The sequence below is a fragment of the Furipterus horrens genome, unplaced genomic scaffold (genome assembly GCF_987537825.1).
Source record: "Furipterus horrens unplaced genomic scaffold, mFurHor1.1.pri manual_scaffold_6, whole genome shotgun sequence".
NCBI lineage: Eukaryota > Metazoa > Chordata > Mammalia > Chiroptera > Furipteridae > Furipterus > Furipterus horrens.
The window spans coordinates 55,803,066-55,818,097 of NW_028327176.1; the positions used below are offsets into that span (position 1 = coordinate 55,803,066).

General features: G+C 42.5%; 1 protein-coding gene across 1 annotated transcript in view; it reads right to left on the bottom strand.

Annotated features, from left to right (window-relative positions):
- Positions 1-207: 207 nt before the first annotated feature.
- Positions 208-15,032, bottom strand: part of TACR1 (tachykinin receptor 1) — a 170,226-nt gene continuing 155,401 nt past the window's right edge. The window contains exons 3-5 of the mRNA XM_090281604.1: positions 4,998-5,148; positions 3,072-3,268; positions 208-2,164 (exon numbers count right to left, since the gene is read on the bottom strand). Coding sequence (XP_090137730.1) covers positions 1,873-2,164; positions 3,072-3,268; positions 4,998-5,148 — 640 coding nt within the window. The 3' untranslated portion in view covers positions 208-1,872. The remainder of the gene's footprint in view (positions 2,165-3,071; positions 3,269-4,997; positions 5,149-15,032) is intronic.

The window sequence follows — 15,032 nt, forward strand, 5'->3', positions numbered from 1 at the left end:
TCCATAAAGAGGATGTCCCCAAGCCCTTGACACTTTCTTCTTAAGTTCTTCTCATAATCATGCTGGTTCATTATAGCCCTCTGAAGAGAATCATTCATACATACATGGTACAATTTTTTATTGGAAGCATGAGTAAATGCTCTCAGTGCTGACATTTGTTGCCCTTAAATTATGTCTTCCATTCATGTATCTGCATCGAGCTGGCTTTACTTAATATATTTGATCCTTCCCATGAGACTGTGCAGAGTATGGTTCTCAGGTCCTTCCAGTTTATATTGTTGCTCTACAACTGCCTCCCAGGCCTGTCTGCCATGGCCTGGTAAGGTTAGAGCCACTAGGACTCGTGAGGCTGTAAACCCCATGGGCAGTGCTGTTCTCCCTCCATACCATGGATGAAGCATGCATGTATCACTCTTCAGATGATGAGAAAGACATTCATGACTGTTCCATGAGGTTTCTGCTTTCAGCCATGTCAGGACAAAGCACAGACCTGGGAGACAAAAAAGAACTGCATGCTCACCTGATGGAAATCAGGTGACATGAAGCGTTAAGTTCATGGCTCTTGGTAGATGAACTGTCCTGTAGGATCAGTGTCTTGTCCCACCTCTTATGGACAGGAAGCCAGGAACACCAGGGTGGCAGGAAGGAGGAGATTCAAGAGTCTAAAGGGAAGATGTAAGGTGTCCTCTTCCCAGAGGTGCTGTTGCTGCGTGCATCCCCCTTGCTCACTGGGCAGCTGAGCACGTGCCTGATGCTAGTGAAAAGCTAGTGCCTTTGTCCTAAGGCACCCAAAAGGCCAAACCAGGGAGCCCACAAATTAGTTTCCCTGATGTTATCTCCAGCTACAGGCTCTGCCTGCTAAAACCTGGTGGGGAGATTTAAGTCCTCAGCTCTGTTAAAGGCTAAAACCTTCCAGGAAAAAAGAAGTACTCGTGTTTTAGGATAAATCAGAGAATGTCTGACATGGGTACTGACACATGGTCTTAGCAATTGCTACTTCTCTAGGAGCTCAGTATTAAGTCACTAGACTCTCTCCTCCTCTTTTTTTGAGGCCACCATGTCTTGGTGAAGCAAACAAAAAACACACAATCATTGAACCATTGAATACTAAAATTTGAGGGACACTTAGATGGTCTAGCTCAATCCCACAGTTTTATAAATGAAAGAAAGGATCAGACGGATTAAGTACAGCACAGTCCTCCTGACTCTTGGCCCATAATGGACATTTTCTAGTACTGGAAGACACATTCTGCCTGCATCAGTTACTCAGGACAGCCACTGGACACATAATGCAGATAAATCTGGGGCTCTCAATCCCATGATGTTTAATGCCCTAAAATACTGAGATGCCAAAAAGAGATAGACTTTGTTTTCTTTTTGCAAGTGCTTGGGGTTAAATCTCTCATTCATATTTTCTGGTGTTCCTTTTTTGGTTCTACCAGCTAAAGGAGAGTAATCTGAGCTTGACTGAGAATGACTTCACTGAAGTAAGACAGAGAGTCCAGTCAAACAGGTCACTTAGATCTTTTGCTACATTGCAGGATTCATCTTGAAATGAGTGCTCACATGCAACCAAGATTTATTCTAGAACCACAGAATGGACTGTAGAGAACACTGAGTGTAACCTCCACATTTACAGGGTCAGAGAAGTTTGATGATTTGCTTAGGACCACAGCATGGGTTTGGCGATGATGTGAAAGAATCCAGTTTTTTTGATTCCGTGATGGAATGCTTTTCCTAAACCATTCTGAGCCTTTTCACAAGCCCTAGTGTTAGGGGTTTTTGATGGTTTCCAGATCAAGGAATTATCCATGCATGAAGTGAAGCAAGACAAAGACAACGGTGGCTGCCCCTGCTGAAGGCACCTGGGGTCTAGGAGAGCATGTTGGAGTAAAAGCTTAAGCTCTCTGTCATGGTCTTGGAGGTGCTGCGAGAGGAGCCATTGGAGGTCAGGTCCAGGGACGAGGGTGTGGCCTTGGGGCCGTCCTCCAGCAACTCTTCATGGTGCCCCACCACTGTGGAGATGGTGGTCTCCAGGCGACTGACTTTATACACACTGCCCTGAGTCTGGAGGTACCGGGTGGATTTCATTTCGAGCCCCTCGTAGTCGCTCACACTGATGAAGGGGCAGCACCGGAAGGCATGCTTGAAGCCCAGTCGGAACCTGGAGGGAGAGCAGATGTATAGGTGACCTGGGGCACAACCTGCTTTCAGAGGACCTTCCCAACACTGCATCCACTCTTTAACATGTGGATACACCCAAACATGACTCTATGTTATTATTAGTAAAATTAATGAGAACTGGAGACAGTAAGGCCAAAAAGATTTGAAGGTTTCTCATTAAAGTCAAATCCAGCACTGGAACCCAGGTTCAGGTGAAATATCTCTTTCCTGATGGCAGCCACTGAACTATGCTGCCTCCACTGGTGTAGGGTCAGACAACTTGGGGTTACACAACATCAAAATAAAACATTCACTAAGGGTTCACTCTGTGAATGATACTGTACTAGTAACTATATGGTAAAAAATAGGACAATTCAGTCTTTTACTTCAAGTGGTTCACTGTCTGAAGGATGACTTTCTGCCAATCACCTTTTTTCAGGGTGCCTCTCTCAATCTGACTCTCACACTGACTCTGTCTCTCTGTTTCCATGCACAGCTCCTGTGTGATGAAACTGTAGGGCAGAGTGAGCAAACTCACAGGCCACAAACTGGATCCTTCTAGTAGACCTGTTTTATACACATCAACCACAGAGGGGTTCTTTTTGCTTGTTTTAAATCTGCACCCCACTCCTATTGACTTAGTTACCAGCATTTGAAAGTTAGAAGATATCACACAAAAAAATGGATTTCTAGTTCCTTTTGGAAAAGGAGAATATGTCCACTCTGGGTTTATATTTCTGGAATAGTGATAATCAGCAGGGGTAGAGTAATGTGCTTAGTTTGCTGCATTCCCCACCACTCCCTGTTGTCTCACAGCCAGGTTTGCTCATTTAGTTTGGCTGCCTGGTGGTTACATAGACAGATGGTCTCGTGGCTCCTAGAAAGAGTCTGGGGGATGGGGTTCTCACCTGTCGTTGAGGCAGCAGTAGATGATAGGGTTATACATGGTGGAGCTCATGGCCAGCCACATGATGGCCAGGTAGAACTGCTGAATAAACTTCTCCAGGTAGAGGTCTGGGTTGATGTAGGGCAAGAGGAAGAAGATGTGGAAGGGAAGCCAGCAGATGGCAAAAGTGCACACCACAATGATCATCATCTTGACCACCTGGCAGAGGGCGAGACGGGTGAGACCACCAGCACATTCTCCTTTTCTCATGGCAACTTCTTCTCTTCTCCCACCACCCCGTCACTGCACACAGTGTGGTATGGGGTGAGAAGTATTTCTAATAACTCTTTCTGAGGAGGAAGAAAGACCTTTTATATGTGGTACCAAAGGGCTTGGATTATGTCAGTGGATCTCAGAGTGTGGCCCCGGGACCCGCATCATCACCATTGCTCGATACCTTGTCAGAAATTCTAATTCTTGAACCCCAGCCAAACTCACCAAATAAGACACTCTGAGGGTGAGACCCAATCTTCTGTGTTTGATAAGCCCTTCTAATGATTCTGATGCACACTGATGTTTGAGAATTACCGTGTTATATCATCCTCTGGGCAATGAGTGGAGGAGCCAATGAAGACCAGATTAATGAGCCAAGGGGGATGGGGGTTCAAGAAGCAAAGACTCAGAAAGTGGGGAAATACCAGAGCGGGAGAGGCAGTGAGCTAAGGCAGCTTCTTTCTTGGTGTTTCAGTGGGAGGGAATGGGAAGGGACAGGATTTGAACAGCTGCCACAAGGGAACATCAGATGTTTAAAGGGGATTTATAAGGTTTTATGAACACTGGGTGATGTAATCCCTTCCTTCTTTCACCAATAAATCAACAAAGAACTACCTAGCCTCCACACAATCAAACACTAATACAAAGATGTACCAAAGGGAAAAGAAGGATGAAAAACCTCTTTAAATATTGATTTTTGAAGGCCTTTTGGGTATTTTTAAGTAAAAAAAAGTGAAGGGAAGAAAGTGTGAATTTCTATTTGTGTGAAAAAGAAGAAAGAAATTTATATTTATTTGGCTTATAAATGCATTATAATATTTGGAAGGATTAATAAGAAACAAGTAATGGTGGCTACCATGATGACCGTGTGCATGAACTTGGGAGCTGGGTGGAGGGAGGACCTAGAAAGGGGGGATCCTTTTCATGATAAGACTCTTCACATGTTTTTTTTTTTTAACTTTTGATTTTGAGATAATTTAGACTCCCAAGAAGTAGCAGAAATAGTATAGTGAGTTCCCAGGGTCCTCCAGTGACATCATCTTACATAACTAGACCACGTGATCAAAACCAGGACCCTGACATTAGTGCAGTGCTAGAAACTAAACTTCAGCCTATATTTGGATATTGCCTGTTTTAACACATGCTCATTTTGGGAGGGTGTATAGTTCTGTGAAATTTTATCACATGTATAGATGAGTGAAAACACTACCACAGTCAGGATACAGACCTGCTCCAATCCCCTGATCTGTTCTGCACCACCATACTATTGTTCCTCTTAATACAATACTTTTTGCTGTTTTCACCAAGTGAATGTATTATTTTGCCAAACTTTAAATTAATACTAAAAGAGGACTGAATAACTCTTAAATGCTCTCATAGTTAAATACCCTGAGTGTGTGCATGTGTGTGTGTGTGTGTGTGTTTATGGCTTGACAGGCTGCAATTACTCTTAAGGTAAGAGCAAGGTCATGCCTGTACAGGCAGACCTAGGTCACCAATACATTGAAAAAGGACCCTCTTCTTACCCCTCCCTTCCTGTCCCCTCTGCTGTTCTCTAGACTGAGGGATGTTTTGTACCTGCTGTCTCTGAGCCTTCTGAGGCTCTGGGGGCCGTATGCTTGCCAGCCTGTTGCTTGTGCTGGGGTTGGTTAGGTGCTGCCTGCCCCTTGCTCACCTTGCGCTTGGCAGAGACTTGCTCGTGGTAACGGTCAGAAGAGTCCCCTGGAATCTCACTGGCCCACAGCGTAATTCCCACTACCGTGTATGCGTAGCCAATCACCAGCAGGGGGAGGAAGTAGATCAGAATAGGGAGACAAATATGGTACCTGTCACAAAGTAGATGGGAGGGGTCAGTCTAAGAAGTAATATGGGTGTTCAAGGCTTGACAGCTACCTTTCTCAGCATTTGCCATTAATAAGTTTGGATGATAAGACACATGCCAGGGAGGTTTGCCACTGGCATTGGAATGGATAAACTAGAGAAAGCAAATCTCTTCAACTTATATTTTTCTAGTGGACCTTTTCCATAATGAAGGTTTCTGTTCAGATTGAAAAGAAGAGAATAAACATTGATTAAAGAGAATTGAATCCATTGTATACCTATGGCAATTTTAGTTAATGTTAAGTTCAATATTGCTGTCATCCTCCCCCCCAACCCCAAAATGCAACCTCAGGCTTCATTGTTATGTTCTAGAAAGAAGGAGTTGATTGTACCACTCAGTTAATACTTTTCAGATTACACTTAGACTTGATTTTGGTGCAGAAATGTAGACCAGCCAGTACCTTCAGATGAGAGCCCCCATGATGGTTATGAGCTCTAATCCATTCTATGTGACAAATGGAGTCACAGACATAAAAATAATTAGCTTGGAAAAAGGAGATGAGACTTATCCTAGACTAGGATCAATAGGAAAAAGCCACAAAGTGTAAGTCTGGTTTTTAAAAATATATCTCCAGATAGAAGCTGCCTGGATCTTTGAGTTGATAGTAACTGACTTGAGTTTGACTGGAACATGGGCAAGAAATAACACTTTGCAGTGCTAAACTGCTGAAATTTTGGGTGTGTGCTATAACAGCATAATTTATCCTGCTCTTTTTCAAACAAGGTTTTTTCTAAGTAGGACATTCAAATAAGTTTTTTTTTTTCTAATTTTGAGATAAGATATTTTTTCTCAGGGGGTCATTGGCAAGTCTCGTTAGCTATAGCCCTTTCCTCTAATGTGAGTTTAATGGAGAGACTCAGCATCTCTAATAGTAATAATAACAATAACAGCTAATACTTTGGGAGGTTTACTCTAAGTCACTGTGCTAATAATGTTAATGATGGTATTTAAAGCAGAAATGGGACTTGGATCTCACTGAGTGACCAGCACAATGCCAAGCACTTTGCTAACATTATATCCTTTAATCCTGAAAACAAATGATTGAGTGGGTATTATCATGATCCCATTTTGTAGTGGAGGAAACTGAAGTTTAGAACTTAATTTAATTGTGTAAATTCACAGCTGATAAAAAAAGGAGCTGGCATTAGAATACAGATCCCAGAATCAGCTTCTTGCCAATGAAGAAAAGTCACACAATGATTATTTTCTTCCATTCTGTTTATGCCTCTTCTCCATGGTGAATTTTTTTCCAATAAGGGAAACTCACTTATTTAATTGCTCCTTTAGTGATACTCTTGCCCTCAACCATTTCTTCACAAAGTCCCACAGTTTAATATTCAAAGTCAGGCCTCTGAATATTAAAATTTACAACTTGAAGACATTTTGAGAGTTTTTAAGTAACAAACCAGATTTGGCAAATCGGGGGCCAAGTGCATTCATTCTGTGCACACAGGCTGCTCCAGTCTCGCCAGATGTTAAGGTTCCCTTTCATTGTCACTTTCTTTGGGAGGCTCCGGGCTCTCTAGCCAGCATGGCAGTGATTGAATACTGTGTTTCCTACCTAATCTCAGCCCCTTTCCCTATTGCCACAATCAAAGCAGTGGCTATGTATCCTGAGAACCTTCAGGCTGTACCTACTATTTCTGCCTGTAAGAACAGCCTGCCTTTTGCAGACCGATACTTGTTCGGTGATAAAACACTTCAGCTGAGCTTATCAAGGTCACTGCCTCAGAACACCGAGCACCTATGTTGGAGTCAGGGACACAATGGGAGATACTACACAGACAAATCACCCTTGCTCCTTACCTTGGATCAGCGGTTCTCCAACGTGATGCAGCTTTAGACTCACCTGGTGGGCTTGTACAAACACAGTTTCCAGCCTTGCAGTTCTGGGGAGGGGCCTGAAAATCTACATTTATAACAAGTTCCCAGGTGATTCAGCTGCTGGTCTGAATTTAGTCTTTGAGAAACACTGTCCTACAAAGTCCCCAAACCACATGAGAATCACCAGAAGGAACTTTAAAAATATTCAGTGTCCACAGATATTCATTTAATTGACCTAAATGTGGGAGCAGGATACCGTATTTTAGAGAATTCCCCAAGTTATTCTGGTATACAGCTAGCATCGAGAACTGCTGTTTCAGATCCAAGGTCCACAAGCCTGTTGGGACTCTACTATTTGAGATTTTATGACATCACTAAAGGGTGTATTAACCTTATTTTTAAGTTTCTGTATCTGATGCTTTAACAATTCCCAAGGCCAGTTATTGCCCAGAGATAACTACTGCTAGTATGTCTTTCATATGCAAACTAACCAATCCAAAACCCATAGCAGCACTATTCATAACAGCCAAAAGGTGGAAACAACCCGGATGGCCCTCAATAGATGAATGGATGAACAAAATGTGGCATATACAGCTAATGGAATATTATTCAGCCTTAAAAATAATTTCTAATACATGTTACAACATGGATGATCCTTGCAAACATTATGCCAAGTTAATAAGCCAAACACAATAGGACAAATATTGTATGATTCCACTTATATGAAATATCTAGAATAGGCAAATTCATAGAGACAGAAAGTAGATTAGCAGTTGGTACAGAAATTGTCATGATGTTCTGGAAATGGATAGTGGTGATGGTTGCACAATATTGTGAATGTAAAATAGTAAATTTTGTTAGGTATATTTTATCATAATAAAACATTTAATTTAAAAGTAACATTTATGATGACCTGGGCCTCACAATTTGCAGTGTTCTCCCTCCAGGGACCCTTCAACAACATTCCTCTCCAAAACAAACAGACAAACAATCAAACAGCCCCGAAGGCCTGATTTGAACAGGATCAAAGGTTAAAAACATCCTCCTAAATCTTATTCGGATAAAACCCTTTTATAAAGATATTGCAAATACTCTATCCAAACAGTGTCAAAGTTATCAATAGTTCTAAATGATTGTGGACCAACTGAATAAAATTCTATCATTAAAAAAATGAAAATAAGCCCTGGCGTGTGTGGCTCAGTGGATTGAGCACCGGCCTGTGGACTAAAGGGTTGCGGGATGTATTCCCAGTTAAGGCACAGGCCTGGGTTGCAGGCCAGGTCCCCAGTTAGAGGTGTGCAAAAAACAGCCAATTGATGTTTCTCTCACACTTTGATGTTTCTCTCCCTCTCTTTTTCCTCCTTTTCTCCCCTCTCCAAAAATAAATAAATAAATTTAAAAAAAAAAGAAAGTAAATAACCACTTAATACTTTTTTTTTGGAGAAATTTTTATCATACCCTTGTAGGTAATTGGAAGTAACTCTGTTTTTTAATTTATTGCCCAAATTATTATTTTAGAGAGCTGGTCAATGAACCTAGTGTAATCTTATTTTGTATAGCTCCATGCATTTTTTTTTTTTTTTTTTTTTTTTTTGGCTCTTGAATGTGATATTCCCTCAGTTCTTGCCAGGTATGATTTTAGCAGTTCTCAGAATTAATATCTGCCTTAGGAGAAGAGATCAGGGTTCAGAGATGCACCAGAAATGAGCCAGAAAAAGCATCAGGAGAGACTGCAAGTGACAGTGACAGAAGGGACAGCTTGGCTCCCACTTGATCAAATGTGCACTGATTTTGATTATGAAATCCTGCCAATGCACTTATCAGTACTTTCAGAAGAAGGTGCATGCAATAGCTTGATGCCTTTGTTCCCTCCAGCTTATTTTTTTAAGCAGTGAATTGGGCTTGATATATTTTATAGGATAAACTTACTGAATACAGACCTGCATAGCCCCAAGTCCTGCAGATTACCCTGTTCTTAACGTCTTAACACCTTAATGCTCACTAATCCAGGCTCACTTAGGGCTCTCTTGAGAGGCTAGAGTCTCCTCATCATCCAAGCATCCAATAGTTCCAGTTTCTGAAATAATTCTCAGCATTTGAAATGAACATAACTATGTTTATTAAACATTAGCTAGGGTATCTTCTAATGAACTTCATGGAGATTCTAGGTGCCATGGGGTGGGGGAAGAAGGCCAAGAGGGCAGGGAGGGCTCTGGGTTACCCACCTTCCCTCTGGGAGACAGCTTGGCTTTGCCGGGTTTATATATTGGCTTTCTGTGGATAACTTTTTTGGTGGTGGTGGTGGAAGATTTCAGCTGTTACAGGAAGGTTGAAGAGCGTTGATGTAATTCCAGTTCCTATTCAGTGCATAAGCCCTCTCTGCAATATCCATATGTCATAATCTTCTATCTTTTTCCTGAATACTCCCTGTGACATGCTGGTCATTAGCTATAAATCCAGCTCCACTAGAAATATCCTGCAGCTTGTTAGAGATGCATGCTCTCAGGCCCCACTCTGATGGACCGAATCAGTGTACATTTTAGAGATTTTATTTATTTTTAGAGAGAGGGGAAGGGAGGGGGAAAGAGGGAGAGAAATATCCATGTGTGGTTGCCTCTTGGAAGCCCCCAACTTGGGACCTGGTTCACAACACAGGCATGTGCCCTGACTGGGAATTGAACTGGTGACCCTTCAGTTCACAGGCCAGTGCTCAATTCACTGAGCCCCACCAGCCAGGGCTCAGTGTGCATTTTAATAAGACTACCTGGTTATTCATGTGCAAGTTCAAGTTTGTAGTAGCACAGAGCTCTCAATCTTGGCTGCACATTGGAATCACCTGTGGAGCATTGAAAAATTCCAATGTGTGGATCCTACTACAGAGCTTCCGATTTAAAATTGGTTTGTGGCACAGCCTGAAAAGCAGAGTTTCAGAAGCTTCCCAGGGGATTCTTCTGTGCAGGCAGGGCTGAATCACTGTCATTGAGACTTCTGCTGCTGGCTGTGACTGACATATTACTCATTAAACTGAATAAAAATCTGTGGTCCTGTAGCTTTTACTATTTCATCCTAGGTCATGAGCAATAAGCTGAATATACTTCCTGATCCTGAAAACCCAAGGGAGCATCCCCTTCCCCAGAGCCCATTTTGCATCTTGGACTTCTCAGCCACCCCTCATTTGTCATGCACTGAGCAGCTTCATCTTCCTGCCCTTCCTTCAGCAACCCTCAGGCTGTCTTTTCTTCAAGCATGATCCTATTTACCTGCTTGACTTTTTACTTCATGCAAAAAATTGCCTTCTTTGCAGATAAATGGGGTTTCTTTGTAGTAAAGGAAAGCAAAACCCATATATTTCCTGTGAAGATTAAGATGGCAGCCAAGTAGGTGGAAGCCAAATCCACTTGCTCTAGCACCCAACTCGGGCACTTGGCTGATCTCCCAAAAAATAAACTGAATATTCAATGGAATCTTAGCTGATATGAAGTTTGGAAGCCAAGTGGTACAGAAAACACTTCACAATGGGCACATACAAGATATGGCTGGGAGTTGTGACTCCCAGTTAGCCAGCTGGAGGGGAGAACCCACCAACAAATGAGCCACCAATAGTAAAAGCCCAAATACAACAAGAGAGAGAGCCCACATAACCTGAATAAAGGGTAAACCTAGAGCATCCAGATCAGGAGATCAAAGACTGCACCACTGAGTCCCACAGAACTCCTACCACAGAAGCCTACCCCATGAAGACAGGCAGGCAAAGCAGAGCAACCTGAGATGCAGAAACAAACAAAAGAGTCACCTAAAATGGGGAGACAAAGAAAAAAAATTGAAAGGAATGGAGGAATCCCCCCAAAAAGAACTAAACGAAATCGAGGCAAGCAATCTATCAGACATAGAATTCAAAATAATGGTTATAAGGATGCTCAAGGAACTCAGTGAGCACTACAAGAAACTTAGTGGGAACTACAGCTACATGAAAAAGAACATAAAAACTATGAAAAAGAACCAGAAAGAAATGAAGAATACAATATCTGAAATGAAACATACACTAGGAGGAATTAAAACCAGACTAGGTGAAGCAGAGGACCAAATTAGTAAGCTGAAGACAAAGTAGAAACAAATACCCAGTTAGAGCAACAAAATGAAAAAAAACTCAAAGAGAAAGAGGATAGTTTAAAGGAGTTCAAGACAACATGAAACACAACAACATTCACATCATAGGAATATCAGAAGAAGAAAGGGCACAAGGGATAGAAAACCTGTTTGGAAAATGATGACAGAAAACTTATCTAACTTGGTGAGGGAAAAGGTCACGTAAGCTCAGGAAGCACAGAGGGTCCCAATTAAAATGAACCCAAAGATGCCTACTCCAAGACACATCATAATTAAAATGGCAACTTTTAAAGACAAAGAGAGAGTCTTAAAGGCATCAAGGGAGCTCCAAAAAAGCTATCAGATGATTTCTCAACAGAAACACTACAAGCCAGAAGTGGCTGGCACAGCAGGGACCTACAACCAAGACTACTCTATCCAGCAAGCTCTCATTTTAAATGGAAAGGAAATAAAGAGCTTTCCAGACCAAAGAAGGCTAAAAGAGTACATTTCCACCAAGCTAGCACTGCAAGAGATCCTAAGGGGACTGCTATAAAAACGAGAAGAAAAAGAGAGAGAAAGAGGGAAAGGGAGGAAGGGAGGGAGGGGAAGAGAGAGAGAGAGAGAGGGAGGGAGGGCTTGCATCTTCCTGGCTCCCAGCCCAGGTGTCTGCTGTAGCACCCAGGGCTCACTGATAGCAGGAAGTCAGTCAGTCTTGCCATAGCCAGAGACAGGAGTGGTCCAGGCCAAGCCTCCCACATTCAGATATGCCACTACCATGCAAAGGATAGGGACTTTGACATCATCCTGCAGATGAGAGGGAAAAAACTCTCTGGAGCCTTATGAGGACAGCCTAGAGCAGTGGTTCTCAACCTGTGGGTCGCAATCCCTTTGGGAGAAATGGGGAAATGGTGGAGGGGTGACTAAGAAGCATAATTGGTTGATACAAAATAGACAGGGGGAAGTTAAGAATGATGTAGGAAAGAGTGAAGCCAAAGAACTTATATGCATGATCCATGGACATGAACTAAGGGGGGCGGGATTGCTGGAGGGAAGGGGTTACTGGGTGGAGGGGAGCAAAGGGGAGAAAGATTAGAACTACTGTAACAGCATAATCAATAAAATATACTTAAAAAATGAAACTAGACTACCAACTTACACCATATACCAGCATAAACTCAAAATGGATAAAAGACTTAAACATAAGCCGTGACACCATAAAAGTCCTAGAGGAAAACATAGTAGAAAAATTTCAGATGTCCCATGTAGCAATATTTTTACCAATATATCTCTTAGGCCAAGGAAAACAAAGAAAAGGATAAATGAATAGGACTACATCAAACAAAAAAGTTTCTGCATCACTAAAGAAACCATCATCAAAATGAAAAGAGAACCAACTATATGGGAAAACATATTTACCAATGATACATTGGACAAGGGTTTGATCTCCAAAATATATAAAGAATGCAAATGACCCAACACCAGGAAGACAATCCAGTAAAAAAATGGGCAAAGGATCTGAATAGACACTTTTCCAAGGAGGACATACATATAAAAGGATGCTCAACATCACTAGCCATCAGAGAGATGCAAATTAAAACCACAGTGAGATATGACCTCACACTTGTCAGAATGAACATTATCAACAAATCAACAAACAACAAGTGCTGGTGAGGATTTGGAGAAAAGGGAGCTCTAATGCACTGTTAATGGGAATGCAGACTGGTGCAGCCACTGTGGAAAACAGTATGCAATTTCCTTAAAAAGCTAAAAATTAAACTGCCTTTTGACCCAGTGATTCTGCTGCTAGGAATATACCCTAAGTATCCTGAGTCACCAATTCAAAAGAACTTATGCACCCCTATGCTCATTGCAGCACTATTTACAATAGCCAAATACTAGAAACTGCCTAAGTGCCCATCTGTAGATGAGTGGATCAAAAAACTAGTAGATTTACACAATGGAATACTATGTAGCAGAAAGAAAGAAGGATCTCCTACCCTTTGCGACAGCATGGGTGGAACTGGAGAATATTATGTCCAGTGAAATAAGCTAGTCGGTGAAAGACAAATATTGTATGATCTCACCTATGAGAGGAATCTAAAGAACAAAATAAACTAATGATCAAAATAGAACCACAGACATGGAAACATGGAACAGACTGAAAGTGACCAGAGGGCTGCGGGGAGGGGGATAATGGTCAAAAGAAGGGAAGGGACTAGACAAAGAGCATGTTGTTCATGTCCATGAATGGCACATGGACATGGACAACAGGGTGGGAAATGACTGTGGGAGTGGGGAGTTGGATGGGTGGAGGAGGGCAAAGGGGGAAAAATTGGAACAACTGTAATAGAGTAACAATAAAACATTATAAATAAATAAATAAATAAATTAATAAAACCATATATTTCTTGGTTTACTTTTACTTTCAGACTGTAGAGTCAAATTTCCAAACCCTAGCAATCCTGTGGAGGTGACCTACCAATTAACAATTATATACCTGGCCCTGTGCTTGGCACTGAGGACAAAGAGGAAAGTCCTTGACTTTGGTCTTTTTCTAGGAGTTTAGCCTGTGGTGGGGACATAGAAATGAGTAACAGTAGGCACCTCTTTAGAAGGAGTGGAGATGTTGAAGGGGGTGTGTGTGTTAGGGGTCTTTATAAATATATATAAAATATAAAACTATATAAATATATGAAAACATTTAAAAATTACCCTGAATACAATAGGTGTTTTGTTACTAAGTGAATAGAGAGCAATGAGAATGCAGAAGTGAGACTCTCAATCAAGCTGATCAGAGAAGCTTCCTGGAGGAGGTGGTGCTAAGCCAGGCCCTGATAAATAAGCAGGAGGTAGGTGCTACAGGTGAGGAAAATATCAAGTGCAAAGGTGCGAGGGAAGATCCTGGCACAATGAGGGTGTTGTGGTGTGGTTCGGACTGAACAGAACAGGGCTGTGTGGAAGTGTCAGAAGTCTTGGCCAGAAAGGTGAACAGAAGCCAAATCGTGAAGGGCATTTTATTACAGGCCGAAGAGTTTGTAATTCATTCTGAGGTTGATGGGAAACCATGAAGTAGTTTTAAACAGGGGAGCGATCTGGTCAAATATTTATGCTCTGACCATGGTGGGGCATGACGGAGGTGGCCAAGGCTAGCCATTAGGATGCTGTGTGGAGATCCAAGCAGAAAGCGACAATGACTCGAGCTAGAGCCGTGACAGATGGATGGATGGGGAGGAGGGGAAGGGCCTCAAGGGGTGTTGTACTTGAGAAGAAATGCTGGCTACTGATGGGGCAATTTACCTGGATTTCTAGCCGCAGCGACTGGGGTAGAGTAGGGCTGACTGTCGCTAGTATGGGGACCTGGGAGGAGGAGCAGGCTTGTTGGAAGAGTTGGTAAGCTGACTTTTGGATATGCTGACCTTGAGGGCAGGCTCTTGGATGTGTGGATCTGGCTGGAGCTGGGACAAATGGCCTGGGCTGGAGACTAGATTTAGAGCCCTCAGGTGTCCCCAGAATATGAGAAGAGGGGGAGCAGCAGCTGAAGGAGGCTATCTCTGTGTGGGGGAAAAGGTGGGGAAAGAAGCTCTCTAACCCTCTCCTGCTCCTCACCCAGTCCTCCCTGGGTGATAGTCATGTGAATACATGTCCTTTGCTCTGTTCCTCAGAGAAGGGTCAGGATCACGGCATCCAGCCATAAACTCTGGGCAGAAATTCCCCTGGTCCCCATGTTGGCCTCTTACAGGATGGGAGACAAATCAAAACAGACTGTTCAAGTGCATTGTTTAACTCATGGAAAAACTGGGTCCACAAAATCCTCCCCTCCCTGGTGCTGCCTCCTAGAGGTTGGCACAGCTCCCCCAGGGGGATAGGACAGAAAATGAAGCACATCCTTTCTTCAGTCAGTGTCAGAATTCTGTT